The sequence below is a fragment of the Heptranchias perlo genome, unplaced genomic scaffold (genome assembly GCF_035084215.1).
Source record: "Heptranchias perlo isolate sHepPer1 unplaced genomic scaffold, sHepPer1.hap1 HAP1_SCAFFOLD_43, whole genome shotgun sequence".
NCBI lineage: Eukaryota > Metazoa > Chordata > Chondrichthyes > Hexanchiformes > Hexanchidae > Heptranchias > Heptranchias perlo.
In genome coordinates, this window is record NW_027139442.1 from 10,445,170 (window position 1) to 10,460,532 (window position 15,363).

Sequence of the window (15,363 nt, forward strand, 5' to 3'; positions counted from 1 at the left end):
CCACATACTGCATGGAAAATAAGTGTCTAAATGGGGTAAAGGAGCAATGCAAATCTTGTCCTGAGAAATCAGAGAGAAATACTGCGCAATGTACAGTGAAATATAATGGGGCAAATTCACAACTATCGAATGAGTGAAACAAAAACTTTATTATAAAACAATTGTCATCATTTTTCAATAACAAAACGAGCAAAAATACGGGAGTAGAAGTTACAGACAGAACCTTTCCTCACGTTGCACATTGTCCGATTTCTGCAACCACGACATAAAATGTGAATTTGTTCCGTTCTTTTACAGTTCTCGCTTACGTCCAGCAGAAGTCAGTCTCCAGTACTGTGTGTGAGAGCGGGGTTTACTCTGCATCTGTCAATATCTGATACTGTGTGAGTGTGGGATTCATTCTGTATCTGCCAGTCTCTGGTACTGAGTGTGAGCATGGTGTTAATTCTGTATCTCTCAGTCTCGGGCACTACATATGAGTTTGGGATCATTCTGTATCTGCAAGTCTGTGGCACTGTATATGAGAGTGGGATTAATTCTGTATCTGCCAGTCTCAGGTACTGTGTATAAGTGTGGAATTAACTCTGTATCTGTCAGTCTCTGGTACTGTGTGTGAGTATGGGATTCATTCAATATCTGTTTGTCCCTGGTATTTTGTGTGAATGAGCGTTTCATTCTCATTCTCAGTGTCAGGTGCTATATGTGAGGGAGACTTTCATTTAGCATCTATCAATTTCTGGTACTGATTGTGAGTGATATAAATTTTGTCTCTGTCAGTCTGTGCTACAGTGTGTGAGTTTAGGATTCATTCTGTATCTTTCAGTCTCTGGTACCGTGGGAGTGTGTGATTCATTCTATGTCTGTCAGTCCCTTCTAATGTGTGTGAGTGTGGGATTCATTCTGTATCTGTCAGTCCCTTGTAATGTGTGTGAGTGTAGGATTCATTCTGTATCTGTCAGTCCCTTGTAATGTGTGTGAGTGTAGGATTCATTCTGTATCTGTCAGTCACTGTTACATTGTTTGAGTGCTGTATTCAATTTGCATGTCAGTCTCTGGCCCTCTATCTGAGTATGAGATTCATTCTTTATCTGTATGTAATTTGTGTCTCTGTTTGCAGTATGGTGTTCAAAACTCTCTCATTAATACCTCAATGTATCAATGATTTTTCCCAGTGTTTAATTGGTAGATAATGATACATTTTAAAATATAATGTTTTCGGTTATAATCAGAGAATGTGGGCACTTTTTGGACTTCGATTAAATCTGTATCGATGGGAAAAAAATTGTGAATTAGTTTATCTTCCAAAATGATATGGTGACATTTTTGAACTTGTATATGATGTGTCGCTCAGTCTGCTTGAAAGGTATACAGTATATTTCAGTCTGAATCTTTATCAGTTTTTAATAGTGCTTTATAATATGTAGATCAGTCTGCACTAATGGAATTGATACTGTATCTTTCAATCTGACATTATGAGATTTTTGGACTGATGTGTAATGTGCAACTCAGACTGCATTAATGTCTGTGACTGTGAGATTCATTCTGTATCTGTCAGTCCCTAGTACTGTCTGTGAGTGTGGGATTCATTCTATATCTGTCAGTCCCTCGTGCTGTCTGTGAGTGTGGGATTCATTCTGTATCTGTCAGTCCCTAGTACTGTCTGTGCGTGTGTGATTCATTCTGTATCTGTCAGGCTCTGGTACTGTGGGTGTGTGTGATTCATTCTATATCTGTCAGTCCCTTTTACTGTGTGTGAATGTAGGATTCATTCGGTATCTGTCAGTCACTGTTACATTGTGTGAATGCTGGTTTCATTCTGTGTGTCACTCTCTGGCACTCTATCTGAGTGTGAGATTCATTCCTTATCTGTATGTAATTTGTATCTCCATTTACAGTATGGTGTTCAAAACTTTATCTTTAATACCTCAATCAATGCATATTTTTCCCAGTTTTTAATTGGTTGATAATGAAATGCTTTAGAATATAGTCAGAGAATGTGGGCACTTTTTGGACTACTATTAAATCTGTATCGATGGGAACACAATTGTGAATTAGTTTATCTTCCAAACTGATATGGTGACATTTTTTAACTTGTATATGATGTGTAGCTCAGTCTGCATGAATGGAATACTGTATATTTCAGTCTGAATCTGCATCAGTTTTTTTAGTGGTATATAATGTGTAGATCAGTCTGCACTAATGGAATTGATACTGTATCTTTCAATCTGATACTTCTTGGACTGGTAAATAATGTTAGTCAGCCTGCACTAATGTGTGATTCATTTTGTATCTCTCAGTATCTGGAACAGTGTGTCAGTGTGCGATTCATTCTGTATCTTGTCAGTAGTGTGTGTGAGTTTGCGATTTAATCGATATATGCAGTCTCTGATACTGTGAGTGTGGGATTTATTCTGTGTCTTTCAGTCTCCAGTCTTGTATGTGGGTGTTGAATTCTTTCTGTATATGCAGCCTCTCAAAATGCATGTTGGTGTGGGATGCATTCTCTCTCTGTCAGACTCTGGTACTGTGTGTGAGTGTGTGATTCATTCTGTATCTCTCAGGCTCTGGTACTGTGTGAATGTGGGAGTCATTATCTTTCTGTCAGTCTCTAGTACTTTATGAGAGTGAGTAATTAACTAGATATCTATCAGCACTTGGTACTGTATGCCAGTGTGGGATTCATTCTATATCTGTCATCTCTGGTACCATATGTGAGTGTAGGATTCGCTCTGTGTCTGTCAGTCTCTATTATTGTATGTGAGTTTGGGATTCCTTCTGCATCTGTCAGTCTCTGGTACTATATCTGAGTGTGAGATTCATTCTGTATCTGTATTAATTATTCTCTCAGATTGCATTATGGCATAAAAAAATTTCGCTTTAATATCTTCATGTTTAGATCATATTTCTCATTATTTAATTGGTAAATGTGGATACACTTTAGGATTTGACACTGTAGGTTTTAATCAGATAATTTGTGTGCTTTTTGAACTACTATTAAATCTGTATCTCTGTGAGTACTATTGTGAAAGATAATGTATCTTTCAAATTGATATGGTGACACTTTTCAAATGGCGTATAATGTATAGCTCAGTCTGTACTAATAGAATTGATACTGTATCTTTACATCTCACAATATGAGTCCATTATAAACTGATATCTAATTTGTTTCTCAGATTACACTCTCACAGCATTTTTAATCTGATACTGTACATGAGTTTTGGACTCGTATGCAATTTGTATCACATGATACATGCAATATCCATTCGCATAGTGTATCAACTCACAAGTGTGTGAGTTCTGGGCGAGTAATCAATTGGAATCTCAGGGTACATTATTGGGATTCATTCTGCACCTTTATATCGGGTACCATGTGTGATTTCGATCTGGTATTTAATTCGTAGCTAATGTTGCCCTATTGTGAGATTGATACAGTGCCTTTCAATCTGATAGTGTGATCTTGGACTGGGATTTTTGTATCGACCTGTCAGCGGGACTCAGCTCGGGGGAAATGGAACAGTGTCTGCCTCACCTGCTCTGTTTGACTGTTGGATTGAAAATGTGTCTCTGGATCTTGGGATCAGTGTGGGACTGACGACTTCTGCTGTCTGAGACTGTGGAACTGATGACCTGTCTGAGTCTCTGTGCGCTGTGTGTGATAATGTACTCACTGTGTGGGAGAAGGAGTTGGCTGCACTGTTCCTTGTGCCTCAAGTGGAGGAAACATAACACTGATTCTGGGTCCTTCAAGGATTTGCCTTCAGGAAGAAATTTATCTCTTGTAACTCAAGAACCAGTGAGGTAGAAAATACAAAAGTGTTCGAATTAATATCCATATCAATGATTATTTTGAATATCCACAAATGAGAACCAGTGATACAAACAGTGTCAGGGTCTGACTCCACTGCAGTACTGCAGCACTCAGCTTCTGCACACCAGGTGTGTTGGGCAATTTTACAACGATTTAGTGACATCCAGACACAACCCAACCTCTGCACTGATCCATGAATGGGACGACCCGATGGGGCGGGGACCTTTGCACACGTCAGGTTTCTAATCCCCTCTCCCATGGGACTAACCGTTCAACCGAAATCAAACAGCCGCTGTTTAAAATGTGTCCTTCACACTTCTCACCTGGTGCCTGCAATAGATGCTCTTTGTATAACTCCCCACATCCTTACTGTCCGGCTCTGTTTCCACTCTTCACTGTCCAATAACAATAAACAGGGTGAGACTGGAACTAAACCAGGAACATTCACTACTGGTTTGGGGAGAGAAAGCATCAATGATTTTAAATAGCAGGTTCTTCCCATTCTGTCTCCCTTCCCCTGGACACACCCTGTACACACACAGCCCGAGAATGGCCTCTCCCTTCCCCCGCTCACTCCATGTTCCGGGACCAGTTCCTGATCCACTCCGCCTCTTACAAACAGTCCCCGGACTCCCCCTGACCTTCCCCCGGACTCAATGCCGATCTCTGAGCCCATCTGCGGACACGGTCCCGAAGCGATGAGCTGCTGTAACGAGGCTGCTCTTTGCTCCCTTCCCCCGGGGGCCGTGATCTCTCCATTCCCGGCTGTTTTAAACCATCTTCTTCCGCTCACTGAGGGAATGGCGCCCAGAGGCCGAGCTGGGGGAGGGGATCGCGCATGCGCTCTTCTGCTCACCAACAATCAGCGCTGGGGGCGGGGCTGAGTCGCGCATGCGCAGATATCTGGTTTAATTCTCAATACAAAAATCGATGGAAACTTTCCCCAATTGGAATTTTTCAGAATCTGAGCAAAGGAAGTGGGTCTGGGGGAAAGGTCAGAGGGAATGGGGTCCACAGGCAGTGCAGGAACAGGCACCAGAATGGGAAAGAGATGGGATTCCACCACTGCCTAACGCTGGAATCCAGACTGACTTTACAATCTCTTACTATTAAACTTGATGTTTCCATCCCTGCTGTTTCTCTCGGTATCTTTTGATGGAAAAGAGTCTTTCAGAGATAAAGTGGGCGGCTGTGAAATGAGCCAATTGGTTCTGTTCATTCTTGGTCCCTTTACTGATAAAGAAACTTGTGACTCCGTAACTGGAGGCCGGATTCCTCGAACCAATTCTGGAGAAACATGGGAGGAAAGTGGGAGTCGGTGTATTTGCTGGGACCGTGTAGGATTAATATTTGATGGCTACAGTCCCAGTTTATTTCAATCGGAGTGAAACTCTCGGTCACTGAGAGAAATACAGAAGGGCCCTGAGCTGCAAAATTGCAGAGGGTACAACATGCAAGAGAGGGTTGAATGCGTGACACTGTCCCTGAGAGTGGGATTAATAATGTGTCTGTCTCTGAAATAATATCAGTGAGAGATGAGACTGCATCTTCCGTCACTCCAGCTTGGAATGGCAATTGGAATGGAGAATTTTCCAATTTGTTACTGGGTGAAAACGGGACATTGCAGGTCAGTTTCTCTCTCTCTTATGTCCAACATATGAAGGTGGAATACTGCTGCTGAGCGTGATACAGAGAGACTGATGGGAAGCGTATGGCTGATACTCTGCCTGTCTGTATCTCTCTAGCGCTGTACACGAAGGTGGGATACTGTTTGCTGAGTGTGAAACGGACACACTGAGAGGAAGTGTGAGAATGATACTTTGTCTGTATGCCTGTCTCTGTCTGTCTCTTTATCTGTCCGTCTGTATTTCTCTCCCTCCAGCGCTGTACATGAAAGCGGGATACTGTTATTGAGCGTAATATGAACACCCTGTTGGAAGGTAAAGACTAATTCTGTGTCTGTGAACAGACCTCCGGTGCTGTTGGTGAGACGGTCACTGTCCCTTCTATTATGTATGAGCCGGATTGACGGTGCATTTATCAGTCTCCAGTCCAATAAGGAAAGGTGGGGAGAAATAGCCTGTAACGGCCTGACACTGGACTGCCGATGAATGTTGAATTTATTCAGCAACTGGCCGTCTCTGGGTGTTGAAAATGGGACGGATAGGACACCAGTTACTGTTGTCTGTCAGTCAGTTTAGGAGGAGGGAGAGAAAGACAGAGAGACTGGAGGAGCCCAGAGAGGAGAATTTGTATTATCGTCTCAACCAAACATATTGCTGAGTGTGAATAATATAATCATGTAAAACCAGATATGGATAATCACATCCACAGCTGTGATTGGCTGCTGCCCCTGAATCTGGGGACCAGACACTGAGGAGCGCCGGGCTCGGAGTGTTTAACAGTTACTGAGCTGGGAAACGACAACTCACCTCCGAGAATCTGCAGCACAGGCCGAGCGGGGAGGAAAGCCTGTCACGGGAATTGTCAATCTGGCGAACAGTTTGTCCTGTGAATGTGAAGATGTGAACATTGTGTCAGAGAGAGTGTGTTAAAGGGGCGGATGGGTTAGATTAATGTCACTGTGTTTGTGTGGCCGGACTCATCGCCAGATTTCCGAGTGCCTTTTGAGTAAAATTTTTAAAAATCACTGTCAAAGGATCGCCCTCCTCCCCTGCCGAGCTCCGAAGTGGAAATTTAAGGTAAAGTTTCAGATCAATTCAAGATTTCAGGTGAAAAACGGAGATCATGTCAGCGATCGGGTGAGAGAGCGCGATCAGTGCAGCAATGAAACGGGTTTAAATCGAAACTGGTGCTTTTAATTCCGGTGAAAGTTTTTCGACAGCAAACATACCGGTGTGAGATATAGGAAGGGGCTAGTCTGGGACTCTGGAGTGCCCGATTTCAATTGGAATCGGGGAGTTTCAGAGGAGAGAGAAACACAGAGAGGCTGGAGGGGCCGGGAGCTGACAGCAGGATGTCTCCGCCCCGTCCGCTCTGTGCCTTTAAGTTGCTCTGTGCCGCCGCCTCTCGTTTCATTTCTGACCCAGCTCTGACTGTCAGAGAGATTTTCGACAGAGTCCCGGACATGACAGACACTGCAGCCGCCGAAACGGCTCCTCCTGCCGCCGCCGCTCCACCCAAGGCTCCGAAGAAGAAGAAGGCGGTTCCCCGACCCAAGACCCCCGTTGGGCGAACAGATCCTCAAGATTGTGGGGGATTGCAAGGATCGCAAGGGGATATCCCTGGCCGCGATAAAGAAGGTTCTGGCTGCCAAAGGCCTGGATGTGGAGAAGCACCGGTCCCAGATCAAATTAAGTATCAAGAGAAATGTGGAAAAAGGCTCCCTGGTGCAGATCAAGGGCACGGGCGCCTCGGGCTCCTTCAGAGTCGCTAAGAAGGAAACCCAGGCAAAAGTGGGAAAGAAGGTGAAGAAACAAGTGACCTAGAAATCTCCCGGAAAGAAACCAGCGGCCAAAAAAACAGCCCTCAAGAAATTAATGGCCAAGAAACCAGCGGTCAAGAAATCGACCACGAAAAAGGCGGCGAAATCACCAATTAAGAAGAAAGCGGCGGCTAAGAAGCCCAAGACCCCCAAGCCAGTGAAGGCGAAGGCGAAGAAGATGGAAAAACCGAGGGCCAAGCGCAAGCCGAAGTCAGCAAAGCCTAAGAAAGCAGCGGGCAAAAAGAAGTAAAAAATCAAGTGCAACTTGTGACCATCTGAACCCAACGGCTCTTCTCAGAGCCACCCACGTCTCTCAGAAAAGAGCTGACCCCGGAATCAGATGATTCCTGTCCCGGGGCCGGGCTCAGATTTCAGATAGAAATCATTTCAAATAAACCCAGGGTCCTGGTGACTCGCTGACATTCGCTATCCCCGCCCGACCCCCAATGTCTAATAAAATAGAGAGAATGGGATGTCCGGCCCGGGCCTCACTGGAACTGGCGTGTGTTCGGCTCCAGTCCCAGTTCATTTTTTCTCACAGATTCAGGGCGACAGTCCGTGACAGGGTAAAACTGGCGGAGATCGGCAGCTATCACAATTCAAACCCCAACACATGAGATTCTTCAAATCAGCTGGAATAAAGTGTTTATAAACTGCTGAACCCGTCTGGGAGGGAATGTGCGGGGAGATAGAATCGGGTCTGGTACTGAAATGGAAGGAGGCGGGTTGACTTGTTATAGAAGGGACTGTATTTCGGCAGGAATATTACTGACTGTTCATTGTAACGGGGCTTATTGAAAAGCTCCGGGATTCTATGAAGCCCGAGTCTGTAAGGGTTTGTGCGGAGCGCTGTGTTTCGGTTCTATTATCGATAAACGGTTTGAAATTGGCGGGTGGAGAAAGCTGGAGGTGGAGCTGGAAGATCAGAGGCCGCTCTCCGCTCTGCCCGTCTCTCTGATTGTCTCCTCCCCTCCCTGTTTAATATCACACTCTGTCTCCTCCCCTCCCTGTTTAATATTTATCTCTGTCTCCTCCTCTCCCTCTCTCACCCTGTGTCTGTTTCAGTCAGGTCAGGGCAGGCTGCATAAAAAGGGAACCAACATCAGTTTGCTGTTCATTCAGCAGCGATTTGAGTGAAGAATAATCATGTCTGGCAGAGGTAAAGGAATAATCATGTCTGGCAGAGGTACTCGCCTTTAAACAGCCACCCAACCTCAAACAGACCATCGTTCGCAGCAAACTACCTAGCTTTCAAGAGAACAGCGTCCACGACGCCACACAACCCTGCCACGGTAACCTCTGCAAGACATGCCAGATCATCGACACAGATACCACCATCACACGAGATGACACCACCCACCAGGTGCATGGTTCATACTCCTGTGACTCAGCCAACGTTGTCTACCTCATACGTTGCAGGAAAGGATGCCCCAGAGCATGGTACATTGGCGAGACCATGCAGACGCTGCGACAACGGATGAACGGACACCGCGCAACAATCGCCAAACAGGAGGGTTCCCTCCCAGTCGGGGAACACTTCAGCAGTCATGTACATTCATCCACCGACCTTCGGGTAAGCGTACTCCAAGGCGGCCTTCGAGACACACGACAACGCAAAATCGTCGAGCAGAAATTGATAGCCAAGTTCCGCACCCATGAGGACGGCCTCAACCGGGATCTTGGGTTCATGTCACGCTACACGTTACCCCACCAGCGAACAAATGTTATCTGTTTTTAATATAATGGGTCATTTGCTGGCTCTCTCTGCCTTCCGGATGTTTCTGCCTCTCTCTGTGTTTTTTTTTTTCTCTGTTTTTTTTCCCTGTTTGTTTTTTTGTTGAATGTGTATTCGGAGGTTCTGCAGGTAACACCTCTCTGTCTGAACACGGTGATTGCCTTGGCAACGGGCAGTTGCAGGGGCAGTCTGTAAACACCATGTATTATTGTTCAATATGTATAAATGCGTAGGCTTCAAGGAGATCTTGAAACATTTGCCTGAGGAAGGAGAAAATCTCCGAAAGCTTGTGAATTTAAAATAAAATTGCTGGACTATAACTTGGTGTTGTAAAATTGTTTACAATTGTCAACCCCAGTCCATCACCGGCATCTCCACATCATGACTACCATCGACACCACAAACTGCCGGCTCACAGTGGAAAGGATATCCAAGAAGATCGCGCATTTAGACACAGACATCAAGTTTTTACAGAGCTGCAAGAAATCAGACAAGATCCCGAAAGGACTCCAGATCACGAACCCACTCAAGTCCACATACAACTCGGATTACGCTGAGAGACTCTGCCGCCGTACCTCTCGCACACTCCGCAACCATCTCATACACCAACTCTACAGCAGACGCCACAACCTCGAAACCAAGATAGAGTCCATACTCTCAACCTGTACTCAGGACACAGCAGACCAGCTACGTTATACCGCCAAACAGACGAGGCAATGGAACTACGCTGCCTACATGAAAACCAAGAGCAGGAAGCTTGAGAAACTCGGCATCACCACCAGCAACGACCAAGCTTCCCCTGGTACCACGGTTGCAACCACAGGGAAGTCTATTGTCAATTTATCCGACCACACCCTTCAACCAGACGAAATCGAAGTTCTCAGCCGAGGGCTCAATTTCTGCCCAACTACCAAAATGGACCCCACTAGTCTCGCGGCGGACACAGAGGAATTCATCAGGAGAATGAGGCTCCGGGAATTCTACCACAAACCCCAAGATTTCAGCAGCGAACCCAATGAGACAATCGACGATCCGGAACAGCAGACAGAGGGATCCGCGGTACAGCAACCGAAGAGGAAAGAGTCAAACTGGACTCCTCCGGAGGGTCGCTGCCCTCAGCTGGACATGTATGCTCAAGCTGTCAGGAAATGCGTCAATGCCAGATTCATCAGCCGCACTCAGAAGACAGTCCAGAATGTCACCCGAGCACAACGCAACGCCATCAACGCTCTCAAGACCAACCGCAACATCGTCATCAAACCAGCGGACAAAGGAGGAGCCATAGTCATACAGAACAGAACAGACTATTGCAAAGAAGCATACCGACAACTGGACAACCAGGAACACTACAGACGGTTACCCGCAGATCCGACCAAAGAACACACCCACCAGCTCAACAAACTGATCAAGACCTTCGATCCAGACCTTCAAAGCATCCTACGCATTCTCATCCCACGTAATCCCCGCGTGGGAGACTTCTACTGCCTCCCAAAGATACACAAAGCCAACACACCCGGACGTCCCATCGTATCAGGCAACGGAACCCTGTGTGAGAACCTCTCTGGATACATCGAGGGCATCCTGAAACCCATCGTACAGGGAACCCCCAGCTTCTGTCGTGACACTACAGACTTCCTACAAAAACTCAGCACCCACGGACCAGTTGAACCAGGAACACTTCTCACCACGATGGACGTCTCGGCACTATACACCAGTATCCCCCACGATGACGGCATCGCTGCGACAGCATCAATACTCAACACCAACAACAGCCAATCTCCGGAAGCCATCCTACAACTCATCCGCTTCATCCTGGATCACAATGTCTTCACCTTCGATAACCAGTTCTTTACCCAAACACACGGAACAGCCATGGGGACCAAATTCGCACCCCAATACGCCAACATTTTCATGCACAAGTTCGAGCAGGACTTCTTCACTGCACAAGACCTCCAACCAACACTATACACCAGATACATCGACGACATTTTCTTTCTATGGACCCACGGCAAGGAATCACTAAAGAGACTACACGATAACATCAACAAGTTCCATCCCACCATCAAGCTCACCATGGACTACTCCTCAGAATCAGTTTCTTTCTTGGACACACGAATCTCCATCAAAGACGGGCACCTCAGCACCTCACTCTACCGCAAGCCCACGGACAACCTCACGATGCTCCACTTTTCCAGCTTCCACCCTAACCACGTCAAAGAGGCCATCCCCTATGGACAGGCCCTGCGAATACACAGGGTCTGCTCAGACGAGGAGGAACGCGATGGACACCTACAGACGCTGAAAGACGCCCTAGTAAGAACGGGATATGACGCTCGACTCATCGATCGACAGTTCCGACGGGCCACAGCAAAAAATCGCATAGACCTCCTCAGGAGACTAACACGGGACGCAACCAACAGAGTACCCTTTGTCGTCCAGTACTTCCCCGGAGCGGAGAAACTAAGCCATGTTCTCCGCAGCCTTCAACATGTCATCAATGAGGACAAACACCTCGCTATGGCCATTCCCACACCTCCACTACTCGCCTTTAAACAGCCACCCAACCTCAAACAGACCATCGTTCGCAGCAAACTACCTAGCTTTCAAGAGAACAGCGTCCACGACGCCACACAACCCTGCCACGGTAACCTCTGCAAGACATGCCAGATCATCGACACAGATACCACCATCACACGAGATGACACCACCCACCAGGTGCATGGTTCATACTCCTGTGACTCAGCCAACGTTGTCTACCTCATACGTTGCAGGAAAGGATGCCCCAGAGCATGGTACATTGGCGAGACCATGCAGACGCTGCGACAACGGATGAACGGACACCGCGCAACAATCGCCAAACAGGAGGGTTCCCTCCCAGTCGGGGAACACTTCAGCAGTCATGGACATTCATCCACCGACCTTCGGGTAAGCGTACTCCAAGGCGGCCTTCGAGACACACGACAACGCAAAATCGTCGAGCAGAAATTGATAGCCAAGTTCCGCACCCATGAGGACGGCCTCAACCGGGATCTTGGGTTCATGTCACGCTACACGTTACCCCACCAGCGAACAAATGTTATCTGTTTTTAATATAATGGGTCATTTGCTGGCTCTCTCTGCCTTCCGGATGTTTCTGCCTCTCTCTGTGTTTTTTTTTTTCTCTGTTTTTTTTCCCTGTTTGTTTTTTTGTTGAATGTGTATTCGGAGGTTCTGCAGGTAACACCTCTCTGTCTGAACACGGTGATTGCCTTGGCAACGGGCAGTTGCAGGGGCAGTCTGTAAACACCATGTATTATTGTTCAATATGTATAAATGCGTAGGCTTCAAGGAGATCTTGAAACATTTGCCTGAGGAAGGAGAAAATCTCCGAAAGCTTGTGAATTTAAAATAAAATTGCTGGACTATAACTTGGTGTTGTAAAATTGTTTACAATTGTCAACCCCAGTCCATCACCGGCATCTCCACATCAAGAGGTAAAGGAGGCAAAGGACTGGGGAAAGGCGGAGCCAAGCGGCACCGGAAAGTGCTTCGTGATAACATCCAGGGGATCACCAAACCAGCCATCCGCCGCCTGGCTCGCCGTGGCGGTGTCAAGCGGATCTCGGGTCTGATCTACGAGGAAACCCGCGGGGTATTGAAGGTTTTCCTGGAGAATGTGATCAGGGACGCGGTCACCTACACTGAACACGCCAAGCGCAAGACGGTCACTGCCATGGATGTGGTGTACGCTCTGAAACGGCAGGGCCGCACTCTCTATGGATTCGGCGGCTGAACGACTCGACCCTTTCTAACCGGACACAAAACAAAGGCTCTTCTAAGAGCCACCCACCGCCTCACAGAGAGAGCACTGACCTGGGAACGGGGAGAGGAAAGATCTCGGGATGGGGAATCATTTTCCGATATTTAATTAGTATGGGGAGATTCCCCAACACTCGGTACAGGGAGATCAGAAACAACGGCCGGGGTTCTCGGCCATCCCGAGAGAAGGAGCGGAATTCCCGGTTTCACGGTATAAATGAACAGGCGGTAATACATAGTCTTTCCCCAGACATTACCTTCTCCGCTCAGAGTAAAATCCCTCCTCACTCCCTCTCCCGCTGTGTCCTCTCTGCTCGGTCTTTATTTCCTGCCCTCATTCAATTTTCAGTTCGATGTGAAGTTTCTGTTTGAGGAGCGGTTCACCGGGCCGGAACTGGCGGGATTTTTGAAATTGAAGCTGGACTTTGTCCCGTTACGGAAAGCAATGACCGGGGATTTATTCCCGCCCGTTTACAAACAGATCAGAGAATGAACCGGAATGTGAAACAGCCTGAGATTTGCGCTGAGGAGAAGGAAATAATGGAGATTATAAAGAGGGAGATTCTTAAATTGCTGGAGAGAAATGAAATTTTCTTGAAACTGTTATTTGATGCTCTGAAATTGGCGGGCTTTTTGAAATTGAAGATTAATTTCAGCTCAGCCAATTGGGACCCAATACCTCCCGCCGTTTTGGTCTGACTGACAGATCTCGGATCAAACCTGCCAATCACAGTCCCGGGGCAGTCCCTCCTTGTCTGGGGGTGAAACCTCAGCCAATCACAGGCCAGGGGCGGATACCCTTAGACGCTTTAAAAGGCGGCCCCAGAGCTGACTCCGTATTCACAGTTTCTGTGTCTCTGTGTTGTGTTGAGATCGGTTTAGAAAATGGCCAGGACCAAGCAGACAGCGCGCAAATCGACCGGCGGGAAAGCTCCTCGCAAACAGTTGGCGACCAAAGCGGCCAGGAAGAGCGCTCCAGCCACGGGCGGAGTTAAGAAGCCTCATCGCTACAGACCCGGCACTGTGGCTCTGAGGGAGATCCGCCGCTACCAGAAATCCACCGAGCTGCTGATCCGCAAACTGCCCTTCCAGCGCCTGGTGCGAGAGATCGCTCAGGATTTCAAGACAGACCTGCGCTTCCAGAGCTCGGCCGTCATGGCCCTGCAGGAGGCCAGCGAGGCTTACCTGGTGGGGCTGTTTGAGGACACCAACCTGTGCGCCATCCACGCCAAGCGAGTCACCATCATGCCCAAAGACATCCAGCTGGCCCGCCGCATCCGCGGGGAGCGCGCCTAAACCCGACCCGGCTTCAGCACCAAGTGCAACAAAGGCTCTTTTCAGAGCCACCAAATCGGCGATGGAAAGAGCTGTGATCACCTGGGTTGAAATGGCAGGGTCGTGAGAAACTTGCTTAAATGGGAAACGTATAAAGGGGAGGGAGCAGATATAAGAGGGACAGGGACAGAATAAATACCTCACTCACATCCAAACACAAATTTCACTCACATTCTTAATTCAGTAATCGCTGATACAATAACAGCACATCAGTCAGCATCCGTTGTACAAATCTGGGTAAAATAACACAGACTGAGCCAGTGTTGTCCGAGGATGGGACGGTAAATAATATTAAGCGTCCCTGGTATTTCTGTATCCCACCCGCCCGAGTTGGCAATTCTAACGGTTCTGGTATTTTGTCTCATTCACCAGACAAACTGCAAATTATAATCGATTGGACGTTGGCGACATCTGCGGTCCGGAAGCGATTACTGCAACAGACCGAAATGGATGATTTGTGCATAACAAGTTATTGTTAGTTTCTCGAATCGGAATCAAGTCCTTTTGAAGTTAATACCTGAGCCCACAGACAGTGACCAGCCCTTTCATTGATACCGTGGGTGGCTCTGAAAAGAGCCTTTGGGTTATCAGGTTAAATCTTGACGGCTTTACTTGCTCTTGGTGCTCACACTGCTGGTTTTCTTCGGCAGCAGCACGGCCTGGATATTAGGCAGCACCCCGCCCTGAGCGATGGTCACCCGTCCCAGCAGCTTGTTGAGCTCCTCGTCGTTGCGGATGGCCAGCTGCAAGTGTCTGGGGATGATGCGGGTTTTCTTATTGTCGCGGGCCGCGTTGCCGGCCAGCTCGAGGATTTCAGCCGTCAGATACTCGAGCACAGCAGCCAGATAGACCGGGGCTCCGGCACCCACACGTTCAGCGTAGTTCCCCTTTCGCAGGAGCCTGTGAACACGGCCCACAGGGAACTGCAGTCCGGCCCGGGATGAGCGAGACTTGGCCTTGGCCCGAGCTTTACCGCCGGTTTTTCCTCTTCCAGACATTTCCACAATCTCACAAACACTTTCACAAAGAATGAAGAAATCATCCCGCACTCGCCCTTCTTATACCTTCTGGAGGATTGCAGTGGGGGCACTTGTGATTGGTCCATCTGTTCTCAATCTCATTGGTTCAACGAACATCCCAATCAGAGAGCTGTTTTATTCACCAATCAATAGCCGAATGAGAAAAGGACGGAAAATATCGAACTGAACCGTTTTTTTGAAATTTGAAAAGCCCGCCAATATT

At 47.4% G+C, this 15,363-nt stretch overlaps 2 protein-coding genes across 2 annotated transcripts in view; both read right to left on the minus strand.

The window, feature by feature from the left end:
- LOC137312591 (zinc finger protein 850-like) overlaps positions 1 to 15,363 on the minus strand; it is a 69,291-nt gene that overhangs the window by 33,202 nt on the left and 20,726 nt on the right. The window lies entirely within an intron of this gene.
- Positions 14,334 to 15,156, minus strand: LOC137312668 (histone H2A.J). Its single transcript, XM_067979183.1, has one exon. It carries the CDS (start codon positions 15,117 to 15,119, stop codon positions 14,730 to 14,732), a length of 390 nt encoding a protein of 129 aa, XP_067835284.1. The 5' UTR covers positions 15,120 to 15,156; the 3' UTR covers positions 14,334 to 14,729.